At 38.1% G+C, this 25,909-nt stretch overlaps 1 protein-coding gene across 4 annotated transcripts in view; it reads left to right on the forward strand.

Moving 5' to 3' along the window:
- Positions 1-22,998, forward strand: part of NAALAD2 (N-acetylated alpha-linked acidic dipeptidase 2) — a 49,179-nt gene extending 26,181 nt beyond the window's left edge. For 3 of the 4 annotated variants that reach the window (XM_055581613.1, XM_055581615.1, XM_055581616.1), the window contains exons 9-19: positions 1,199-1,284; positions 1,712-1,831; positions 1,936-2,018; positions 5,431-5,494; positions 6,914-6,981; positions 7,588-7,679; positions 9,311-9,401; positions 11,187-11,451; positions 13,845-13,926; positions 15,112-15,204; positions 21,794-22,998. In XM_055581613.1, the coding sequence (XP_055437588.1) occupies positions 1,199-1,284; positions 1,712-1,831; positions 1,936-2,018; positions 5,431-5,494; positions 6,914-6,981; positions 7,588-7,679; positions 9,311-9,401; positions 11,187-11,451; positions 13,845-13,926; positions 15,112-15,204; positions 21,794-21,983 (1,234 nt within the window). In that variant the 3' untranslated portion in view covers positions 21,984-22,998. The remainder of the gene's footprint in view (positions 1-1,198; positions 1,285-1,711; positions 1,832-1,935; positions 2,019-5,430; positions 5,495-6,913; positions 6,982-7,587; positions 7,680-9,310; positions 9,402-11,186; positions 11,452-13,844; positions 13,927-15,111; positions 15,205-21,793) is intronic. The other variant, XM_055581614.1, reaches the window with a different exon arrangement.
- Positions 22,999-25,909: the final 2,911 nt, after the last annotated feature.

Raw genomic sequence — 25,909 nt, forward strand, 5'->3', positions numbered from 1 at the left:
AATGTCTTAAAATGCAGAACAACACCCATTGATTAGTTTTCCCCTAAAGGCACTTTTTAGTTGAATACTATTCATGAATTATATACACATTCAGAATCACAATGTACTTTTAGGGTGAGAAACACCAGAATCTACACTTAACAATATACAGGATTTGATGTATTAGTTCTTGCATTCAAAAATGAACTAAAAAGTAGAAAGTTCTGGGGTTCCCTGTGCACTTCCTATGAGCCTGCCATAGATTAAAAATTTTTGTTCCCCTCTGATAAAGAGGCTCAACATTTTCCCATGTCAGTTTGGCTTTATAAAATGTGAATGGCATTTTTTTTTTTATCATTTTCTGATCTTGATTGTACTTTCCTGTGAATTCTGATTTGGTTAATTACAATTGATGAATGAATATTTAAAAGGCAGGCCCAGATCAGAATCAACAGTGATGGCCTGGAACAGTTTCATCATATAGCTGTCTTATACACTTTAGCAGGTGTTTCTCAAACTGCCATTTAACAATAGAGCTTATCATGTTTCTTGTAGGCCTCACTCAATCAGCTCTTTAACAGTATACTGATGGACCATTTTGATAATCTTGGAAAATGTTAACTGAATATCAGGAATTAATATTACTATAAAACAAATTAAAAATAAGCTTCTCTGGAGACTTCCCTGGGGGTCAGTGGCTAAGACTCTGAGCTTACAATGCAGGGGGCCCGGGTCCTGATCAGATCTCACATGCCACCACTGAGATCTGGTGCAGCCAAATGAATAAATATATATTTAAAAAATTAGGCTTCTTTGACCTTTAATAGATAATAGGCTCTCTCCCTTATTTTTGTAATTGTGTAGCATGTATTTAAAAATCTTAGAATGAATATACAAGCTGTGTTTAATAATAGAATATTTTGAACTTTAAATATCAACAATAGAGCTATGAGGGAGGAAAAATACATTGATGTTTGATTTTTAAAATTTGAATTTAATGTGCATGCTTCAGTACACAGGAGTAAGATGTCATGATATCTGCAATTTACTTGCAAATGGCTCAACAATATTACTTGAGTTTGCGTGGTGGGTATTTGGGAAGTTATTGCTCTGTTATACAATTTTCTGTACTTTTGAGATTTCTTATAATAAAACAGTGGAAGAAAGCTGCTAGACATAATGCTCCATGTGAAGTAATTTGTCCCCTTTGAAATTCTAGGAAGGTTAGAATGCATGTTTATAATATCAATAAAATCACAAGGATTTACAATGTAATCGGAACTATCAGAGGATCTGTGGAACCTGGTAAGTTGATGGATTATTGTAGATGTTTGGCTTTACAAGATTGCAAGAAGATTTTAGTCCACAGCTAATTTTTTCCTGGCTGATGTGAAATGACTAACTTTGGAAGAAAAAAGTATAATTCTAAAAGAAGACTCTACCTTATGGTGTTCATTTCTATGGGGAAACTCAAGAGGAAGTTTTTTTTTTTTCTGATTAGAACATAACATTTTTAATATGCTTTATTTTTAGTGCAATTTTAGGTTCAGAATTAAATTGAGTACTAGGTACAGAGAGCTCATATGTAACCCCTGCTCCCCTCAAACTCCACGTGTAACATCTTGTACTGTGGTGGTACATTTATTAGAGGAAGTTTAATTTAAAATCTTAAGTTGTGCTCTTTATAAATGTATTCAAAGTTGAAGTTCTTTTGAACACATTTTTTTCCCAGACAGGTATGTTATTCTGGGAGGTCATCGGGACTCCTGGGTATTTGGAGGCATTGACCCAACCAGTGGGGCTGCTACTTTGCAAGAAGTTGCCCAGAGTTTTGGGAAACTGCTCAGTAGTGGTAAGTAGCGTTTCTGTGGTAGGTGGTGACAAAAAGTGACAAACTGAAATTTCCTTTGCTTTTAGGCGGATATACCTAGTTATGTGTGTTAACAATGATTACAGGCTGGAGACCAAGAAGAACTATCATTTTTGCCAGCTGGGATGCAGAAGAATTTGGACTTCTGGGTTCTACAGAATGGGCTGAGGTAAATAAGACAGAAGAGTTCTTGTTTTCTTGGTCAACAGGCAACAAATATTTATATCTCATGATTGAAGTGACTTAGAATGCATGCATGCATCAGAGAAGGAAATGGCAACCCACTCCAGTGTTCTTGCCTGGAGAATCCCAGGGATGGGGGAGCCTGGTGGGCTGCTGGCTATGGGGTCGCACAGAGTCAGACACGACTGAAGCGACTTAGCAGCAGCAGCAGGATAGTCACAAATAGGTTCCATTACCTAATATGGTTTTAATTTTGATAAATGGTCAAGAGAATTTAGGAATTAAAGTTTGTTTTTACTTTCATAGCAGATTGGCAAAACAGAATATCCTCTTAATTATTGGACTGCAAACAAATTTATTATTGTCAAAATATTTTAGTTGTATTTGTTTTGTAAAAAATCTGTATGTTCAGAAAGTAGTTAAAACTAGCAGGCTGTTTCTGACAAATGACTTAACTTATCTAAAAACTGATACAGATCCTTGGAGTTACTTTTCAAGTTTTTGAAGTTTCTTTGGATTTCTTCTATCTAAGAAAACATAAGATGTTCTATTATGGTGACTATATTATAATTTCACATTTATAGATTTGATACATAATTGTAAACATGGGTTTATTTTACCATTCATGAAAGTGCCTGATTGTGGAGTATAAGATGATTATTTTATAAATTGACTTATTTTTTGCTTCAGCTATGATTAATTCTGTCACTGACTCTTAATACTTTAAGTGTCTCTCCTAGGCTCCCCTCTGTCATCCTCTTCCCTTAGCCTCTCTGTCCAGTATCTCTAAGTTCTTAAATGTGCAAGGTAAGCTCAGAAGGCAAGTGTGCCAAAAACAATTTCCCTCCCCATCCTCTATTTTATAAATCCAGATTTTATAGAATTGCTTTAAAGCATGTCATGTATTTCTTGCCATCTGTTGTTTCCTTCTGACTCCTTTCCTCTTACTTTACTTTAAAAAAATATGAATTAAATAAATACGGAAGTAAAATCACACACACACAGTTACTTGTATCACTTATGCTTCGTTCCATTTATATTGCGAAGTTTTATTATTACGCTGATATTGTGAATATGCATTTTGGAATAGACTTAACTGTAGATGAATAATTTCTTAGGAATACATGCATGTATAAATACATATTTCAGTTCCTATAATTTCAGCAGCTTAAAATGAAGATAAAATAAATCCAAGATATAATATGCCTTGCATTAATTTAAATACATATGGGTTAAAAGACAGTTTCGATACTGTTTCTAGTTTTCTGCCAGATTCTTGATCACATTCCACAGCATCCTTACCTTCTTAAATATAGTTTAGGAGTCTTCTTTATTTCTACTGTAAGTCTGTTATAATGGGGACTCTGACTCTATTTATCTATAGCAAAGTCAGCTGTCACCTGACCTATGGGGGCAGCTACAGAGACAAGAATTCTCATTTGTGTAATAACCACTCACAGCTTTAAATGTTTTTATTGTGATGTATTCTTATATGGTAGCAAGCTAGAGAGAGTAGAGAGGTCTCAGCATATTCTCATATATGTGTGAGACTAGCCTTCCTCTGCTTTATCTTATAGGGTGAGTGTGTCAGAGAGAGAGAGAGAAAGGATGTCTTCTTAGTCCTGTTGTCCATCCTCTCTCCCTCTAGTTTTTTTCTCTATTCTCTGCTTTTTTTTGTTCTTTTTCTTCATCATACCTTAAAAAAGTTTTAGATAAATGGAAATTTTCAACTACTCACTTTAAATGATAAATTTACATGGGTATATCCAGTTTCAGTGGATCTCACACTTCTATGTAAGTAATGATTGCTAGAGATTCAGTTCAGTTCATTCTGACTCATTGTGACCCCATGGACTGCAGCACGCCAGACCTCCCTGCCATCACCAACTCCCAGAGTCCACCCAAAGCCATGTCCATCGAGTCGGTGATGCCATCCAACCATATCATCCTCTGTTGTCCCTTTCTCCTCCTGCCTTCAATCTTTCCCAGCATCAGGGTCTTTTCAAATGAGTCAGTTCTTCACATCATTTGACCAAAGTATTGGAGCTTCAACTTCATCATCAGTCCTTCCAGTGAATAATTCAAAACTGATTTCCTTTAGGATGGACTGGTTGGATCTCCTTGCAGTCCAAGGGACTCTCAAGAGTCTTCTCCAACACCACAGTTCAAAACCATCAGTATTTCAGCACTCAGCCTTCTTTATAGTCCAACTCTCACATCCATACATGACTACTGGAAAAACCATAGCCTTGACTAGATGGACCATTGTTAGCAAAATTATATCTCTGCTTTGTGATATGCTGCCTAGCTTGGTGATAGCTTTACTTCCACAGAGTAAGCGTCTTTTAATTTCATGGCTACAATCACCATCTGCAGTGATTTTGGAGTCCAGAAAAATAAAGTCAGCTACTGTTTCCTCTGTTTCCCTATCTATCTGCCATGAAGTGACAGGACCATGTGCCATGATCTTAGTTTTCTGAATGTTGAGCTTTAAGCCAACTTTTTCACCCTCCTCTTTCACTTTCATCAAGAGGCTCTTTAGTTCTTCTTCACTTTCTGCCATAAGGGTGATGTCATCTGCAAATCTGAGGTTATTGATATTTCTCCCAGCAATCTTGATTCCAGCTTGTGCTTCTTCCAGCCCAGCGTTTCTCATGATGTACTCTGCATACAAGTTAAATAAGTAGGGTAACAATGTATAGCCTTGATGTACCCCTTTTCCTATTTGGAACCAGTCTGTTGTTCCATGTCCAGTTCTAACTGTTGCTTCCTGACCTGCATACAGGTTTCTCAAGAGGCAGGTGAGGTGGTCTGATATTCCCATCTCTTTCAGAATTTTCCAGTTTATTGTGATCCACACAGTCAAAGGCTTTGGCATAGTCAATAAAGCAGAAATAGATATTTTTCTGGAACTCTCTTGCTTTTTTGATAATCCAGCAGATGTTGGCAATTTGATCTCTGGTTCTTCTGCCTTTTCTAAAACTAGCTTGAACATCTGGAAGTTCACGGTTCACGTATTGTTGAAGCCTGGCTTGGAGAATTTTAAGCATTACTATACTAGCGTGTGAGATGAGTGCAATTGTGAAGTAGATTGAGCATTCTTTGGCATTGCCTTTCTTTTATTCACTCACAGGGCATGGGAACTGCACTCTGAAAATACTTTTGCCTCAGGGCTCACTGCTATTGCTATAAACAGTAACTAAGCATCATAATGTTTTTCTTGTTTAAATGTATCAATGTTGTCAACCAAGCAGTTAACAGCATTTTCTCAGAAATTATTGTCAAAAGCATGGGTTTTATAGAGGTATTTGTAGACCACTCTTATACTCAAGTAATCTATTTTGTTTATATTCCCACAAAATGCTGTGAGTTAAGTAACAACTTTGCTTCAACTATAGGAGAATGTAAAAACACTCCAGGAGCGAAGCGTTGCTTATATCAACTCAGATTCCTCTATAGAAGGTAAATTTTATTTTTGATTGTTATTAAATAGTATACCATTATTTAAGTTTGTACATTCAGTTTGTAAACCAAGGTTATCCTCTTCCTATGCGATACCTCAGTACCTTCATTTTCCATTTTACTAGAGAGAAAATCATTATAATTCAAATGAATCAATGTGATTCATAACTAAATGATTGATCCTAACTTCTTTATATTTACTATTTGCCTATTTTGAATTACTAGTATTTAGCAGCCTTGATGGGAGGGGAGTTTGGGGGAGAATGGATAAATGTAGATGTATGGCTGACCGTGTTTGCTGTCCATCTGAAACTGTCACAACGTTGTTACTTGGCCTTAAAATAAGTTTTTTTTTTTTAAAAGAATATTTTTTATTAAAAACACTATGTGTTTTGAAGATATGAGATATTTTAGAGGGTGGCTAAACTTTGTATTGAATAACATTGAACTACCTGAGGGGCCAAAAAAAGGAAAAGAAAATCTCTAGTATGTCATTACATTCTTCATGTGGAGATAGTAAAAGGATTGGACTAAAATATTTCAGAAGAAATATTTTACAGAATATTTTATACAGAAATACCTCCTGAATGTAATGAAACAGATTTGAAGGGAGCAAAATCTACACACTTCCTTTGACTCTAATATGTGACATTTGTATCTCTAGGCTTTGTATTATTATTTCTAGATACATGGCAGAGCATGCTTACTAGCCACTGACATGCTCTGGTCTAATGTCTGCTGTATACTATTGTATTAAATGAGTGAGGGAGTTCCCTGGGGTGGTCCAGTGGTTAGGATGCCACACTTACACTGCTGTGGGCCTGGGTTTGCTCCCTGGTTGGGAAACTATGAATGAAGAGAGTGAATATTGTGGCCTTACGCCTTCCTTTGCCGAAGTCCCCCTGAGTGATACTGCCTTGGTGAACAATGACTCTCACTGGTACTGTGGGAGCTGCCGCCTTAGCAAACTCCAGTGTCCTACGTGTGTCCTGCAGCCTCTCTCGCCACTGAAGAATTATTTCCATCCTATTTTTGTTGTTGTTGTTGTCTTAAATAATAGTCTTTATTTTTACACAAAGCGCTGCAAAACGAGGCAGTTCCCCAAGGGTGACTTGGAGCTAGAAATTCCATCCTGAGTGTGAAAGTGTTAGTCTCTCAGTTGTGTCCAACTCTTTGCAACCCCATAGACTGTAGCCCACCAGTCTCCTCTCCATGGAATTCTCCAGGCAAGAACACTGGAGTGGGTTGCCATTTCCTCCTCCATGTTTCCACCCTATTTTTAATTCTCTGGGAATGATGCGTTCAATTTGAAGTTTATAGAATCTTGTTTGTACTTGGAAAATAAAGTTAGAATTAAATATAGATTGGAGTTTCATTTGGAAGTATTAAAATACCTTATGTGTCTTGTGTATTTTTCAGGCAATTACACTCTCAGAGTTGACTGTACACCCCTTCTTCATCAATTGGTGTATAAACTAACAAAAGAGGTATGTAGTAGATGTGTCTTAATTTTTTCTGATGGACAGTAAATAACTATTGTTTTCTAAGTTGGTGATACTTAGAGTGGAGAAAGGAACGGAGAGTATATGTTTGTAAGTATATGTTTAATGAGGGTAATAAAAAATGTTTGCGTGTGTATCCCTACATAAGTTCTTAACAGTTCCCAACTAGAAACCTGAGGTCATGTAGCTTATTAAAACCCATTAAATTCCAACATTGTTTAAACACAGACTTTCTGAAATTAACTGCTCCTTTTCACCCCACCTGCCCTGCAAAACCAGGACTCATTGACAGTTTCAAGCTCAGCTCTTTAATGTCTGTCTGCTGTTCTAAGGCCTCATTGTAGATCGTCTTGGACAATCTCCTAAGTACATGGCCAGGTTACTAACAAGTACAAATTATAAATGAATAGGAGTTTGGGCTGGGATTTTTTTCCCCTGCCATTTGCAAAAGCATATTTTTCTATAAAGAGTATAATACACAAATGTTCATGTAGATAAAAGTAGAAGTTGATGTGAAATAACCTGTGGTTTAATATTGGCAAAAATGTAATTGTTCTGTCTCTTTTCTTAATATTTGACTTATCTTTTCAGATCTCCAGCCCTGATGATGGTTTTGAGAGTAAATCTCTTTATGAAAGCTGGTTAGAAAAGGACCCTTCGTCAGAAAGGAAAACTTCGCCTAGGTAAATCATTTGTATTGCACGTTTTCTACCACAGAATCAGTTGAGTTCCCCTTTGCTCCTTGTTTCTCCAGATGCAATTCTCAGATGTCTCAACAATTTGAGAATATTTTTGCAAATATTTAGTAAAAGATTATTAGGTATTACTTTGCATGCTTGTATAAAGTTACATTCAGATATGTATTAAGTAAGGGCTTCCCAGGTAGACACCCTGCCAATGCAGGAGACACAAGAGATGCAAGTTTGATCTGTGAGTTGGGAAGATCCCCTAGAGGAGGAAACAGCAGCCCACTCCAGTATTCTTGCTTGGAAAATTCCATGGACAGAGGAATCTGGCGAGCTATAGTCCATAGGGTCACAAAGAGTCAGGTATATGGCTGAGCACATTAATTATATGTACTAAATATATTAATAAATATGACTTCAACTGGTAATGATGAAGTAAAAAAAATGATAGATTATTTCCTTCTAAATTTATTAAGGTGCATTATCAGCAACCACCAAGTTATGTCTACCTGTAGTTACTTTAGAATTTATGTAAGAATTAATTTTTACTTCTCATGTATACAACAGCTGTCTTGCACTTATTTTGTATTTATATTTGTTTTCAACTGCTATGCTATTTCTAAAACCAGCTGTTGGTAACAATTTATAGCAAATAAGGCTTGTGAGAGTTTAAATGTATCTTCATTATGTTTTATTTGCTTATTCAGAAATAAGAAAAACACTAGTGTAAAAGATTAAAAAACACCCCAAGGTCTCAATCTCAAAAACACTTCTAATAGTTAGGTTCTTAATGTCTACATAATTTTGTATTCTGTTTTACTGACATCATTTTGAGTGAAAATCTTCTATGTCATTACATTATGTATAAATATATATGTATGTATATTGTGGCTTTTTAATTATATGCAAAGAAATATAATTAGATTTATTTCTGAAATATACTAGGGCACATTTAGAGTCTTTATGATCTTAAATGTAGACTTTACCATGGCAGTTTTCATACTAGACCACAGTTCTCTGAGGGGAGAGATCATATCTTATTATTTGTTTTTCCCTCAAAAAATACCATAAATGCTGAGGCCATAGTTACCAGGTTGCCAAATTTGGTGTCACTGCCCAACTCTGGTTGTAGTCAGTGCAGATTTATAGTTTATCATAGGTATAAACAGATGTAATAGGAAAGTTCCTTTTTTCCCACATTTTAATCAACTTTATTTTCTAAAGTTTAAAAATAAATTTTAAAATAAATTAAAGTTTATTCATTATTATTTTAAATAATAAAATAAAGTTTTCATTGTTTAAAATCAGGATATCGTCAGGGTGTTGTTGTTGCTGTTGTTTAGTTGCTAAGTCTGGTTCGACTCTTTGCAACCCCATGAACTGTAGCCCTCCAGGCGCCTCTGCCCATGAGATTTTCTAGGCAAGAGTACTGGTTGTGGGTTGCCATTTCCTACTGCAGGGGATCTTCATAGGAAGGTTTTCTTGAGGGTGGTATACCTTTTTTAATTTTTATAAAGGTACCATACAGTTCCTTGCAGTTGTTGGGATAGGATTCATTGTCCCATCTATTTATATTATCTATTTTTGCATTTATTTCTTCATGTGTGTGTGTTATATTTTACATTTAGAATCAACAAGCTGGGATCTGGAAGTGATTTTGAAGCTTATTTTCAGAGACTTGGGATTGCTTCAGGAAGAGTCCGTTACACTAAGAATAGGGTAAGCCATCTTCTTTATTTTGGATACATAGCACTTAATCCACATTCTTTTTGTTAGGAATTCTGTCATTTAGTGGTTGGGCACTGGGCACTGTGCCCTGGGAAGAAAGCCAGGGAGAGAGCTAAGACTGTAGGTCCCACTGTAGATAGACTGAGAAATAATTTGTGTTATTTTGTGAATGTTCACTGCCAGGGTTATTCAGTGAAGTGGTAATTGACAGAGTAATGCCAGGTGCTTAGCTGGTTATCACTACCAAGAGGTTTGCATCCTTCTTCTGATGCAGGTGTTGTTGGAAAATTTATTTCTTTTCTGATCTGCCCCATTGCATCTCAAGCACATTGATGGTATGCAAGTATATGGGTTAGGCAAACCTATACCATTTTTGTCTATGTTATAAGTTATGTCATAAGTCATATTGAAGATTACATCAGTACACTTAGGTTTGTCAAAGATTTTACTAATTTTCTGATAAGTGCAATACACCAACATCATGCTTGTCTAGAATACATAACCCTTGCAAATTTGACTATCCAGAATACAACTAAGAACAGGGAAGTAAGCAAAAACAGCTGCAGAATAACCCAAAATAAGTGCATAAATCGGTATACTGCTACTCATTACATTTCATTCATAAGAGATGTACTTTTGGGAATTCCCATCAATCAGACTCCATGCTTCCCCTGCAGGGGGCACAGGTTAGATCCTTGGTTGGGGAATAAAGATCCCACGTGCCATGTGGCACAGCCAAAATTTTTCTTTTAAAAATCAAAAGACAAAAACAAAAACTCACCACACTGTACACTTAAGGCTGATGAATGTATTAAATTACACTTCATTAAAGCTGCCTTTAAAAAAAGAAAAGAGAGGCACTTTACCCTCTTTCAAAACCTGTTCACTTTTATACTCTGTCATCATTCTGAACAAAGTGATCTAGTTTCTAAGACAATGCAGATTAAAAGCAGAATGTTAAGTAAATGGAAGGAGATAGATACAGGGATTCCTTTCAGTGATATTAAAAGCAATAAGAATGATAGGTTTATATCAAAGAAGCAGATAGGTAAACTAACATTAAGAAAAGCAGATCTAAGTAGTCAAAAATATTTACATGGAGTACCACCCTGTAACAATTTGTTTATAATGATAATCCTTAATTTTGTAACAAAGATTAGGTGGCATGTGGATATATGTTGCTGGGGAATGCAGGCGAAGGGCTTAAATGTACAACTGACCTTTAAACAACTCAGGAGACAGGGGCGTTAACCCCTGGAGAAGTTGAAAATCATGTGTAACTTTACATTTGGGATCCTGTCGTACTGTAGTACGTATTTATTGAAAAAAAATCTGTGTATAAGTGAACCCCTGCAGTTCAAATCCATGTTGTTAAAGCATCAACTGAATAACCCTCCAGTTATTATGAATAACTGAGCTGCACAGAACCTTTCATTCTCAATCAGTTGATAGATAATTTCTAACTGTGCTGATATTCAATTTGAGTATGTACTCCTTAATTGTCAGCAAAGCAATGAGGAAAATTTTCAAGAAGCAGTATTTTGAATGAAGATTATATGAATTACTAAGTGAACAATGGTAAAATTTTAAGTTGGTGAACATTTCATGGTGAAGTCTTAGTGAAGTAGCCTTAAGCTTTTCCTTCATTGTGATGAAACTCAGGGTACCATATGGTTATGTTTTTTAATGGAAGCATTTTATAATTCCATAAAATATTATAATTTGAATATTTAATATTTTTATATAGTTGATCCCTCCCACCTTTTTTTTTTCCAGAAAACGGATACTTACAGCAGCTATCCAATATACCATACAATTTATGAGACATTTGAGTTGGTAGAGAAGTTTTATGACCCCACGTTTAAAAAGCAGCTTGCTGTGGCTCAGCTACGAGGAGCATTGGTTTATGAGCTTGCAGACGCTAAAATCATTCCTTTCAATATTCAAGACTATGCAAAAACTTTGGAAAACTATGCAAGGAGTATCTATAATTCATCCAGGAAACATGAGCAAGCATGTAGAGGCCATGGAGTATCATTCGGTAAGAAATGTTTGGGCAGGTATTTTACAGTCGTCAAGTTAGAGCTTTAAAATATCATCTCCTGTCATCAGTGCATACAGTTTTATCCTAGAATTTATCCCTGCTTCATTTCACCATCCTGACTTCTAGACAAAGAATTTAAAACACCTATTAAACAGTGCCATTTAGTTTGATATGTGTCAGATGAATCCATTGTGCGAAGTTTGTGCTGCAAACTTCCCTATATTGCTGCCTTTAAAAATGCTTTTATTGTTATAAGTACAATACTATTATAGTGTAACAATATTACAGAAAGATGGGGAAGTAGAGAAAGCCACAAATTCTGCTACAAGTATGTATTATAATTACTACCATTATTATTACAGCATTTACCTATTAGTGTTTTCCTACATGGAGAACTTTTTTACATAGTTTTCAGCATTCCTTCCTTTTCTATCTTGCCTTTTTGTGGTTGCTGTTTCACACCAAGTCTCTCCTACAAAGCAGTGATGAAATTTATTATAGCACAGTGTAGTGTAGCAGCATTAAGCATTATGTCTTGAAGTAGTTTCCTGGCTCAGATCCTGGCTCTAATATTTAGTCACTGTCAGACCTTGGGAAAGTTACTTAACACCTCTACTGTCTGTTTTATTGTGAATAAAATAGGAAAATATGTTTCCAAGATTGTTGTGGAGATTCAGTTGGTTGGTACATAGAAATAATGGTGACTGACAGTGCTCATAATGCTAGCTATTATTACTGTTTTATTGTAATCATTCTCTTTTACTATTCTGGGAGTACATATTCTTTGTATATATCAAAGTTAACAAACACTTACTGTCTACCGTGTACCAAGGGCTCTGTTATTTCCTGGAAGATAGAAAGAAGTTTAAGAAATAGCCATTGTCCTCACAGAGCTTATATTCTTATGGAGAAGAAGACCAGACACAGGAGATAGTTATTAGAGGGATACATGTACAGTACTATAAGGGCCTGAAAATGAGTAGTGTATGGTCAGTAATGGCTTCTGAATATAGTTACATAGCAATTAGTAATCTTCAGAAAGAGGATTAGCAGCAATACTAAGATCTAGAAATTGAAGCAAAGAAAAATTTAGAAAATGCTGCTTACATCATTATGACCATACAGTCACTGTAGTGATGGGAAAATGAGAGATGAAATGAAGAAGCAAGCAGAGCCTGAAGCAGGACGGGTGTGCCGAGTGCTATGGCTGTCCAGCATCTATTTCTCTTCATAAATGCCCCAATTTCTTTCTGGTGAATTAGCCTTTACTAATTTTTATTATGTAGGGTCCAACTGAGAGACAGATTAAACAGTTGCAGCAGCAGGACTGTGTACAAAGTTGATGGATAGATGGATATACAGTTCTCTACATCCTGCTTATCAACTCATTGTATTGTCTTACATTCCTAAGACTCTACTAAAACTGCTCTTTCTAAAGGTTTCATTACTTGTGCCACTAAATCCTAGGGACACGTTTTGAGTTTTCTCTATTAATATTTTGACTTTGTCAAAAAGTCATTTGAAATTTAAAGTTTCTTCAACACTCTTTTCCCTCAGCTTTCATAATATCTACTATTAGATTGTTTGATTTGTACATAATATTAAAAGTGGCAACAATAATTGAAGGCCAAAAAAGGACCTTATTTCTTCTATTGAATGTATTTATACTGAATACATTACTTACTAGCTTTGTAGTCTCACAGAGATCCCGTGTTTGGAGCTGTAATACTTTATCTATAAAATGAATATTGAATCCCCTGCATTATAGGATTAACGCAAGAAGCAAATCAATAATGTATGGTAGTGTCCAGTTTAGAAAAGATGGAAAATGATGAACAGGTTGTCATTAAAAATATGATACACTTTCCTAATCCCTTTTCTTAGAAATTTTGTGAACTAAAGATTGATCAGACCAAACTGGATCCCAGTTCTCAGAGTTTAAATGTATCAGCTTGTCTGTCACAGGTTGCCTTAAATAAGATCTTAAGTGTACTACTTAAAAACTAAAAATGACATTATTTTATTCTGTAATAATTATAGGAATAAAGCTCATTAATAGTGTCTGGCATACAGTTGTCCCAATAAATAAGTATTGAAAGAATAAATAAATGAATGCTGAGTTTCTGATAAATTGAGTTTTTATGTCCTAGACTCTTGAAATTTGTTATTTCCTTCAGAACCAATTTTGCCATTTTCAATTTTATGCATTACTTCTTTGTTACAAGATATCCTAATAAATTCCAAGGATCTGCAAGAAGACTCAGTAGAAAAATAGTTTCAATACCTATTGAGTCATAGCAAGCTAGCATGGGGACGGCGGGAAAGTGAAACTGAAATGTGAAGCACTTGTGCTTAATAATTTCGCCTCTATTCTTCTATTTTTTAAAAAGAGTCATTATTTTCTGCTGTGAAAAACTTCTCAGAAGCTGCTTCAGATTTCCACAGAAGACTTTCACAAGTTGATCTGAATAAGTAAGTTGCAAATGTAAAGCTATCTACTGTTTTTAAAAGCAATGTGGTTGGTGGAATGAACTGTGTGCCCTCATAGAAGCATTCAATTCAGAATCACTGCTACTCAGATTATGGTCTTCCAACCAGCAGCATCAGCCTCACCCAGGAGCTTGTTAGAAAGGCAGAATATCAGAGCTCGTGCCAGACCCGCTGAGTTGGAATTCTGCAGTAGACTCTCCAGGTAGTTTGTATTCACATTAAAGTTTGAGGCACGTTGCTGTTGAAAGATAAAAAACTCATCCCATGGCGGGGGCTAAGGAGACATGTCTTTTGAAGTTTGCATGGTAAGAATTCTGACTGCTGCTGGTAATTCATAATTCTGCGGGTTTAAGTGCATTTGTAACCCATTTTACTACAGTCCCAAATAGTCCTGTGAACAGTGTAGAAATTCTTTCTTATACTTTTTTTTGCATATCCTTTAACCTCTTACCACTTGAAAGTTGAAAAATAATTTGAATTATACTCAAAGCATTATTTAACAAGCATAAACAACACCACCTCACACTTCATATCACTTTTATTAATATTTTTAAAATTCATTCAAACAAGGTTTCCCACCTCCCATCCAGGCAGAAAGCTGTGTCAGTCATTGTGAGGGGCCTTTCTCTCTCCCTGGGGTTGTAGGACAACCTAGGGAACTTGTACAGCACCCCAAAAGATTAAGTTGGCAGATTCCAAGTGTGGAAGGGGCTCCCTGCCCACGAGGTACAGCTGTCTCTCTCCTCGCTTGGAGACTCCTGCAAACTCCCTTCATTCTGTGTTGTTCAGCCTTTACTCTGCTACTTTCCTCCATGGTGGAACTGAATGACTTATCAAGAACAGCTTGGCAGTCCACGCTGTCTATCTTTGCAGGGGTCCTGGCTCTCCTACAAAGAGTTAAAAATGTCTTTCACTTCTTTCGGGAAAGTCTGTGGTCTTGAAAAAGAAATCAAACCATTTACCAATCAGTCTGTTTGCCTATTATAAATAATAGAAGGATGTGCCTGCTGTTATATGCAGCTTACCATATGAGCCTGGGTATTTAATATTCATTTTCTTAAAAGTCTATGATTTAGATTTATTTTCCCCATGCCTTATCCTTATTTAATAGTTTAAAATGTAGCTTCATGGTAAGGATTTTAATTATCTATTTTTTTATTCTCAAAGCCCCATGGCAGTGAGAATCATGAATGACCAGCTGATGTTTCTTGAAAGAGCATTCATTGATCCTCTTGGTTTACCAGGAAGGCCGTTCTATAGGTAAGGAGGCAACAGGTATTGCATTAAAGGACACCAAGCATGTCACTCTGACCCAAACCAGCATACCCGAGGTCTGCTTTAAACTACTGTGAGATGAGTGGAAAGTGGATATGTATACTGAAGGAAACACGGGTGAGATTATGCAGGTGGCGTTAGTGGTGAGGAACTCGCCTGCCGGTGCAGGTAGACGTGGGAGACGGGGGTTTGATCCCTGGGTCGGGAAGATCCCCTGGAGGAGGGCACGGCAGCCCACTCCAGTGTTCTTGCCTGGAGAATCCCATTGGCAGAGGAGCCTGGCGGGCTACAGTCTATAATAGCATTGCAAAGAGTTGGACACATCAGAAGTGACTTAGTGTGCATGCAAGACAGTATACTTTTTCTTAATTTATTCGGCTGGGCCGGGTCTCAGTTCCGTCTTGCGGGCCCTTTGTCTGTGCACACAGGCTTTCCAGTTGTGCCACACAGGCTCAGAAGCACGTGGGCGCTGTAGTTGGGGTGCGTAGGCTTCATTGCTCCACAACACGTGGGATCTTAGTTCCCCCACCAAGGATTGAACTCCTGTCCCCTTCATTGCAAGGCTAATTCTTAACCACTGGGCCACCACGGAAGTCCCATAACAGAGTAATCTGTAATATCAGAAAAATTAATTTCATATCCTGTATTGCTTTGCTACAGATATAAATGGCAAATGATAGTTGAAAAAGACTCTTTGTGACAAAATCTAAAAGACAGAATCTTAAAGGGGATCTTATAGCTCATGTGGTTCAACTTTCTACATGAATCTTTTCTGTAGGATTTCAGGAAAGTGGTTATCCAGCCGCTGTTTGAATCTTCCAATGATGGGAGACTTGCTACCACATGAGAAAGTTCATTCAATTATAAGAAAGATCTACTTAATAGAAAGTTTTCATCATAAAGATATATTTCCCCATAATTTTCTCCCTCTGACCTTGTACTGCTCTCCAAGTCAAGTAGAATAGTCTCAATCTATTTTCATATAGCGTTTAGGGTTTCAGAAGATGGGTGCCATAAGTTTCTCGTAAAGAATTGTGTTTTTTTCTCAGTGTCTTGGCTGCTTTTGGATAGTCTCCAGTTTTTCAAAGTGCCTTTTAAGCTGTGGTTTCTTGGTAAATATTAGAAAGGCCCTAGAGTCAGAAATCTATGTTCTAGTTCGCTTGGCACATGTGTGATTTACAGCAAGTCATATCTAGGGCTTGCACATCTGAATTAAGAGGGTGATAACAAGCTATTTTACAAGGCTGTTTATAGGAAAGCGGCACAAATGAAAGATAGCTATACATATTGCATATTAGTAATTAGTGTTAACATTTAACTGATTATAATCCTAGGCATTTAGAACCCATCTCTGCCAAATCCCAAGTGTCAGCTGGGCAAATTACTTCTCCAAGACTCAGATTCCTCAGTGGTAGATGGAGATTACTGTGCTTATACACCATGGGTTTATAGATTTAAGGCTTGCAGAGGATTTAGCTCAGAGAGGGATACACTGGGTACATACTTGCTGTTTTTAGTATGTGTGTTGTGGAAGTGAGCACAATAGTTGCTGTTTTTATAAAATCTTACATATTGTAACGATAAATGTTTATTGATACAAATAAAATACCAGCCATCAGTTAAGTATTTACATAAAACAAAGATTGAAAGCCAATTTATAGATTAATCTTTTTTTTGCCTATGAGTCCATCTTTATATATATATATTTTCAATTTATATGATTTATAAGCAGAATATCTCATTTTCAAATTCAGGCTCTATGGAGTTCCATAGAATAAAAAGGGGCAGTTCTAACACCTAGATATGTCTGTTATTTCCTTCAGAGAAAATCAGAGATGAGAGTTTGGTGTTAAATTTTGAATGCAGTTATGTACACATTTGGTTGTTTATTTATTCATTTATATTTACATAAATGGGACCATATATCACCTTGCAACTGCCTTTTTGGGTAACAATTTATCTTAGAGGTTTTTCTGTGTCAGTATATATACTTTTAGCTATTCTCATCTGTTTCATTGTTTTCCATTATATGGCTTGCATGTGTAAATTTTTAGTCCTTATTGAGTTTTTAATTAGTTTTTTCCCCCAATTACTTACTATTAGAAAAGTACTGCTATAAAATGTCCCCAAGACCTACTTGAACATTTAATATCTCTATAATCAGTACCTGGGATTTCAGGGTCAAAAGGTTAAACACATTTTAAATTTGATTAAGTAGCTGACAAACTGTGCTCCAATTTAAAATATATATTGGGAACTGTTCATTGAACACAAAGGCTGTCTTCTAAAGTGAGGGAGAAGCAGTTCAAGACGGCAGGGTAAGGAGATGCAGACCTCACCGCTCCCAGACACAGAATCGACAGCCACAGAGGGAATGGTTTCCTCTGGGGGAAAAAAAAAACAAAAACCCTGAAAACTAAGTGAGCAAGTCCTCCACGTCAGGCAAAGGAGAAGAAGGCCATGTGGGTGTGAAAGGGGTAGAGGAGGCTACTGCCCAGTCTCACCACAAATCCCACTCCATCGTGTGGTTGAGGCAACCAGCTGTCAGGAGGGAGCTCACAGACCCGGAGCTTCCCTCTGGGGAGCAAAGGGTTTGTCCCCAAATAAGCCACCTCACCTGTGCCTGAGGGTGAGCCTCCCTGATATCTGGCTTTGAGAACCAACGAGGCTGCATCCATGAGACCGAAGGGATACACAGAAGCTAGAAATGGCTCGGGCCAAAAGAACTCTGCTAGATCACCTGCCACTGGCCCCAGCACAGAAGCAGCCCTTGAGTATCCCCCAGATTCTATGTGAAAGAGGTTCATTTGTTGATCTTCAAGCACTGGCTCGAGGGACAGGGACCGGTTAGAACCCTCTCTGGGGTGGAGGCTGGTGGGTACTCTGCTTTCCTCTGCCTTGCTGAGGCTGTGGGCACCATCTTTCCCCTCTTCTTCCCTGAAGGCGATGGTCTTCATGCAGTCCCTCTGCTGAGCTCCAGAGCACCAGTATCTCCAGAGGGAAGCTTTTATCTGCATGTGGTGGTACTCTGGCTTCTGCACCTGGTGTCCTGGTTTTTCCAGCTGTCGCTGGCAGACACTCCTTGATTGCTTGGCTCGAGGTTGGGAGGGTGAGGGGGGCTTGCATTCCTGAATCCCATGGGGCTGTAACAATTGGAGAGCCAGTTCTTGCCAGAGAGCAGACTGAAACACACCCCAGGTCTTTCTGAGGAAGAGGCTCCTTTGCCTGGCCAAGAGCTTCGGCCTGAAGGGCAGGGTTTCACTCCGACATGCTTCTAGAAGTCTGCAGGCTGCCCTCGGGTAGTGAAGGCTGGTGGAAGCGCTCTCTGCTCCTCCTCTGCCTCACTCCAGCTCAACCCTCTCTCAGAAGGGAACTTATACCCTTTTCTGGTCCTCCGATTTTTGAAGCTGCTACTGGGGATGTCTCTACATTTTCTGACTCTGGTGACCAGAGGGAAGTATGCTTGCAGCTCTCAAGGGGATAGATAGGAAAAGAGAGGCAACAGACCCAGGGGCTGTCTTCTGGGGAAGGAGGCCCATAATCCTGTAAGCACAGCTCCAGGTTGAGGGTCAGGCTCTGATTCCACCCATGTAAGTGCTGGCTGTAAAGCAGAGAGAGACCCAGGAGGGCAGTGCTCTCTTCACTCTCTCTCTCTGCCATGGTCCAGGAAGCCAGCATCTTTTGGGGGAGCTCTTAGAGATGTCTGGTGCCTCAGCTTCTGTGGCTGCTGCCCGAGGGGTGCCCTGATCCCCTGGCTCTGGTGGCCAGACAGGATTGCTTTCCTTGGTCCCACAGGGTTACGATGATCTCAGGGTCAGTGCGTGGGAGGCTACCGCCTGCAGTCACTGCACAGATGGCAGACTAAAACACAGCCCATCTTTCTGTAAAAGAGGCCTCTTGGCTTGTCTTAGAGCTTCATCCCAAGGCACGGGGTTTTAGGCTTCCCAGTGGCGCTAGTGGTAAAGAACCTGCCTGCCAGTGCAGGAGATGCAAGAGATGTGGGTTCAGTCTCTGGGTCAGGAAGATCCGTTGGAGGAGGGCACAGTAACTCAGTCCAGGATTCTTGCCTGGAGAATTCCATGGACAGAGGTGCCTGGCAGGCTACAGTCCATAGTGTCGCGAAGAGCTTGACACGACTGAAGTAACTTGGCACACAGGCACCAAATAGGAGGCACGGAGTTAAAAGAAAGAATACCTTAATGCAATTGAGAAATGCACTGGACGGGTTCACTAGCAGACTAGATGAAGCAGAAGAATCAGTGACTTGGAACACAGGCAGTGGAACTCACAGAGCAACAGAAAGTAAGAAGGGCTTTTTAAAAGTGATGACAGTTGAAGGGACGTCTGGGACAACATCAGGTGAAGCAATGTGTGTCTTATAGAGGTTCCAGAAGGAACTGAAAACATCCCTAACCTGGGGAAGGAAACAGACGTCCAGATCAGGAAACCCAGAGAGTGCGAATAAGATGAACTCAAGATACCCACCCTAAGACAAGCTATCATTAACATGTCAGGAAAGGTGTTAACAGGAACAGTGGAACTCCCCTGGCGGTCCAGCGGTTAAAACTTCATGCTCCCTCTACAGGGGGCATGTGTTCGATCTCTCATCAGGGAACTTAGATTCTGCATGCCATGGCAAGGCTGATTAAAAAAAAAAAGTCTCAACAAACTGGATACAGAGGCAATATGTGCCAATACAACATAGCCCGTACATGGCAAAACCACAGCTGCCTTCATGCTCGATGGTGAGGACCCAAAGCATTTCCTTTAAGGTCAGGAACAAGGCAAGTATGCCCACTCGCACCATTTTTATTCAGCGCGGTCTTGGAAGTCCTGGCTGTAGCAGTTTGGGAAAATAAACAAAGACATCCAAATCAGGAAGAAGTAACTGTCACTACTGCAGAAGAAAAGCCTAATGATTCCACAAATAAACTGTTGGGTTGGCCAAAAAGTTCATTGAGGTTTTTCTGAAAGGTCTAGGAAAAACTCAAATGTACCTTTTGGCCAACCCAATGTTAGAATAAATGAAATCTGTAAAGTTATAGGACACAAAAATCCATGTACAGGAACCTATGGTGTTTCTATATACTGATGATAAGAAGAAAAATTAAGGAAACACCTCATTTACAATTTTATCAGGTTTTCTTGATTCCTGAATCAATAATATTGTACAATACTCTCCCTCTACAGTTCTCCAGAAGATGGCATATGTGCTAAGTAATATCTGTGACCTGTATCTCTAGTATCTCAGCTTACATATAGGTCAGACTATTAATATTTATAAACAGTTCAGCATGTATACTTGTTTCATTAAGGACGATCCACTTAAGGCCATACTAAAATTCAAGAGCCAAAGCAATAAATCCTGATATACTCTGGGAAATCTAAATGATGACATTATAAATGTCTTCGATCATTAATACTTACAGAGACTTCTATATTTTGTCATATAGTAGCTTTACATTCTGAAGTAGCTCTAGGGTTTGACTGTTAGGCCTAATTCCTTTTTTTTTTTTAAAAAAAAGAAGGGATCTGAAGCACTGCCCCCGGCCGCCCGCAGCTGCCTTTAATTTACTTTGTCTGCGCTGGGTCATCCTTGCTGCGAGCAGTCTTTCTCTGCTTGTGGTGAGGGGGGCCACTCTGGTTGCGTGCCTCGGCTTATTGCGGTGGCCTCTCTCATTGTGGAGCATGGCCTCTCGGCTGTGCAAGCTCAGGAGTGAGTGTGGGCTCAGTAGGTGTGGCACACGGGCTGGGTTGTCCCGCAGCATGTGGTGTCTTCCTGGACCAGGGCTTGAACCCATGTCCCCTGTGTTGACAGGTGGATTTCCTTAATTACCGGACCACCAGGGAAGTCCAGGCCTAATTCCTGATAAGAGTGATTAATCCAATATGTCCCTTTCTGCAAGGTAGAATTACATGCAGTGGGGAGAGAAGTGGCTTGATCTCCTGAGTTACTTATGAGATGAAGCAGGAAATCAGGTGCAGACTTTCCTTCTAGATCAGAAATAAGTGTGTCTTTGTTGGCAACCCATATATAGCTGCTTTGCCTTTGTGGAATGGGCTTCGTTATCCTTACTAATTATGATATTTTTGAAATACACACTACTTTGCTTGTTTCTTTTTAATTCTGAAGAGTATTGGGAATAACTGTCCTTCTTGTGGAATCTTTAAAAAAGGTAACACAAATGTAATTATTTTTTAATCTCTTATTAAAAAAAAATCCATAAATTATCCATGCTTTGTGGATGTATAGGCAGTTAGACAACTAATGCCTGTAACTTACAGGAAAATATCTGCTTATTTCCAGCTGCTTGGATTGATAACGTGATATGATCCACTAGATGGATCTTATCAACTCCTTTCTTTGCTTAAAATTGTCCCATTGCCTAAGTGTCTCAAACCAACAACATAAGGTTTTACTTTGGAGTAACAAAAGTAGATATCAGGAGGAGACACAATATTTCATTATGAATGCGATCTAACAAAGACACCACAAAAAGAGAAAGGAAAAGCATGTGAAATGTAATGTATGAGTACTCTTTAGCTCAGCCTGTTCTCTGTTTTTTTCTGCTAGGCACATCATCTTTGCTCCAAGCAGCCGCAACAAATATGCTGGTGAATCATTTCCTGGCATCTTTGATGCTATGTTTGATATTGAAAATAAAGCAGATCCTCATTCAGCCTGGAAAGAAGTGAAGAAACACATTTCTATTGCAGCCTTTACAATCCAAGCAGCAGCAGGGACTCTGAAAGAATTCTTATAGTAAAGTCTCAGGTAACTGGCTGCTGTTAAAAGTCTGAGGATAAAATCCATCTTTCTGATAACACATGAAGCCAGAGTATGCTAAAATTTTGCTTTTCATGTCATGTTTTGACTTTAGACTTCCAGCTTGTTCATCTATAAGGAGATTTTTGGCTCTGAAAATTTAAAACTTCATCATCAAAGTGCTAATCCAATAAAACAAACCAAAGAACTTCATCATTTGTAGTAGAATGGAGTAAGAAATGGCAACCCACTCCAGTATCCCTGCCTGGAAAGTACCATGGACAGGGAAGCCTGGCTGACTACAATCCAAGGACATGACTGAGCACGGACATGCATGCATATGGAGAAAGAGATAAAGTAAATGAAAATTCCCCAAAGTAAAATATGGCAAGGAACTTAAACTCTTGTTTAAGACATTGTTGGCTAGAATGTAAAACAGTTCAGCCACTTCAGAAAACAGTCTGGCACTTTTTTATAAAGTTAAATATATACTTATAGCTCAAATTCTACTTCTAGATATTTACTAAGAAAAAGTAAAAACATGATCACCAAGACTCTTGGCATGTTCGTTGCAGCTTAACGTGCAAATAACTGTAAGGAAGGATTGAATGCAGGAGGAGAAGGGGACGACAGAGGATGAGACGGATGGATGGTATCACTGACTCAGCAATAAAATGAAAGAATTGTCAGTCCGCGTAACATTATTGGCAGACGTTGTCGAGGGCAAGAAGCCAGATGCAAAAGAATGCTTAGTATGAGATTCTTCTTAATACGCGAAGAAGCAAAACTAATCTATGGTATTAGAAATTAGATCATTGATTGCATGGGTCAAGTAAGGGTCAGGGAGGTTTGTGGCACAGAGGGAAGTTTCTGGCATTATGGGAGTTTTCTCTATCATGATCTGGGTGATGTTTACACAGGTATACACATTTGTCAAACCTCACCAAATTGTACACTTAAAATGTATAACAATGATAAATGTTATTACCAATAAACAAAATCTGGCAAGCAAATTGGAATAGCTTCATTTTCTTGGGATTCTACCTTTCTCTCTGCATTACCAGATCTAATAAATATCTTAAAATTTAGCAGAATACATCAATTTTTTCCCTAAAAGCAAAGTGATTGAATTGTCTTGTAGCTTGCTTTCTCTTTATCTTAACATTTAAAAATAAAATTATATAAATATGCATGTAATACTGATATATATGTATATACACATATATAAATATATACATTTTTAAGCTTTAAAAATCCTTCTGTGAATGGAGAGTTTGTGGCTAAATTTACACCCTCCCTGCCTTTCTCCTGCTGCCTCACCTTCTGTGAAATCATTATGGAGTACAAATGGTAAAGAAAAATGTAATAGCCATGCTTTTGATAGCTTCAACCCTACTGAATAATATGTCTGACAGGTGAAAATAGTTGACCCTTGAAGAACATGAGGGTTAGGGGTGCTGACTCTGTGCAATTGGAAATCCACGTGTAATTTGCCAGTTTGGTCACTCCATATCCTTGTTTCTGCATGCATGCATTCAACCAACTGCATGCATTCGTGAAGGACTGTTGTGTGTATTTAGTGAAATCAGGTAAACAGACCTGTGCAGTTGAAACCTGTGTTGTCCACAGGTCTGCTGTAGTTGCCACAAATCTTCATACTCGGTCCTGTTGAACAGAGTCATACCAGCTTGTACAGACTTTCATGAAGGGCCTGATGATTCAGAATTGTGGGTAATCTAAGATGAAAGCTTCCTAGAGCTTAGTTGTTCAATTATTTTGCCAAAAAGAGAATCAAAATCAGATGAACCCTCATAGGCAGGCAGGCACACTGACTACAATCAGAAGCTTTAAAGGGCAATAAAAGGCAGTACTTATGAAATACAAATTTATAAATCATATTAGACCTTTGTAAAAATTGTTTTAGCAAATCTAGGGATTTAATTTTCTACTGTACTATGTTATGCTATGCTATGCTATGCTAAGTCACTTCAGTCGTACTATGTTACCTTAGCACACAACTTATTTTAGGACACAGGAGTAATTGTATTTTAATTTTTGACTTAAAGCACTGGATTGTAGGGACAATATTTGGTTATGACCTAGAAGTCACTCTTTTCTACTGTCCCAGGTGAGTAAATCTCTATGTATTTTGGGGCATCAGTTTCTTCAAGAGTGAGGATTGTTAAGGTTCCATCCAACTTCTATTACATCATTTCTAAAGGGGACAGAATATAAAAGTTTATAAATCTTTTATGTTCTTCCTACTGGCAGCTTTCTAGAAGGAAGACATGTATTGCTGAAGCATCACGTGTGGTTAGAACTCTGAGTTTAGAGGAAAATAGTAACCTTTGCAACTTAATGTTTACTAAAGTGATGTTATTTTATTTCTATCATTTTTAATCAACAATTGATTATTCTAACAGAACAATAATTATTTGCATGCAATGTAATAAACTAAGGACATTAGATAGTGAATGTGTACAACCACATGTTCAACACACAAAATGTTCGTTTGAACTACTTTTTAAGTCTTTTTTTTCTGTAGGATGATTTTATCTATGAGATGTTCATACTTGCAAAAATATATAGAAAAACTTTAGAGTAGTCACAAAACATAAAAATGGGGGCAGACTGATCAACTTGCCATGGAAAAATCACCATCCTACAAAGGTAGAGACAGAGTGAAAAAAGATGGCAGTAAGGAGTACTTGCTGCTGCTGCTGCTAAGTCGCTTCAGTCGTGTCGGACTCTGTGCGACCCCACAGACGGCAGCCCAGCAGGCTCCCTCGTCCCTGGAATTCTCCAGGCAAGAATACTGGAGTGGGTTGCCATTTCCTCCTCCGATGCATGAAAGTGAAAAGTGAAAGTGAAGTCACCCAGTCGTGTCCGACTCTTAGCGACCCCATGGACTGCAGCCTACAGGGCTCCTCCATCCATGGAATTTTCCAGGCAAGAGTACTGGAGTGGGGTGCCATTGCCTTCTCCGAAGGAGTACTTACATAGCAATAATCACTCTACTTATAATAAATTCAGTTCTTATAGTCAAGGCACGGAGTGGCTGGATGTATTACAAAGACCTAGCTTTTTCAGCTCTAAAGATACACATAGGCTCAGGGTAAAGATTTGAGTGTAGGAGGATATTCCATGCAATTGGAAAGCAAAAGAAAGCAGGTACAGCCAGACAAAACAGACTGGATGCCAAAAATGATAAAAGACAAAAGGTCACTGTATAATGATAAAAACGTCAAAACATCCAGAAGATACAGCAGTCATAAATATAAACCCCACATTGGTACAATGAAACTTGTTAAGCAAATTCTAACAGAGCAAAAGGGAGAGATAGATAATGCAATAGTACTAGAGGCTTTCAATATCCCACTGATAATCCACATAAAATCAACAACAAATACTGAAATTTAACCATACCTGTAACAAATGACCTTAATAGACATATAAGATTTAAAACGAGCAGCAGACTATACATCTCAAGTGCACACAGAACATTATCTAGGATAGATCATATGATATGAAAAGAAATGAAAGCAAAAACACATCTCAACAAATACTGAAATCATGACAGCTGTCTTTTTGGATAGCAATGGTGTGAAACTAGAAATCAACAAGAGGAAAGCTGGAAAATCTACACATACATGGAAAACAAACAAGACACTCCTACTAAACAACCAGTGAGTCAGAGGGGGAAAAAAATTATCTCACAACAAATGAAAATGGAAATATAACCTATCAAATCTTATGGGATGCAGGAAAAGCAGTTCTAAGAGGACACAGACTATAGCAAATAAGTTCATATATTAATTAAATCTCAAAAAACCCCCAAAAAAACAACCCTAGCTTTATACCTCAAAGATCGAGAAAAAGTTATCAGGAGGAAGGAAGGAAATAGTCAAGATCAAAGTGGAAATA

The sequence above is a fragment of the Bubalus kerabau genome, chromosome 5, assembly GCF_029407905.1.
Source record: "Bubalus kerabau isolate K-KA32 ecotype Philippines breed swamp buffalo chromosome 5, PCC_UOA_SB_1v2, whole genome shotgun sequence".
NCBI classification, from domain to species: domain Eukaryota; kingdom Metazoa; phylum Chordata; class Mammalia; order Artiodactyla; family Bovidae; genus Bubalus; species Bubalus kerabau.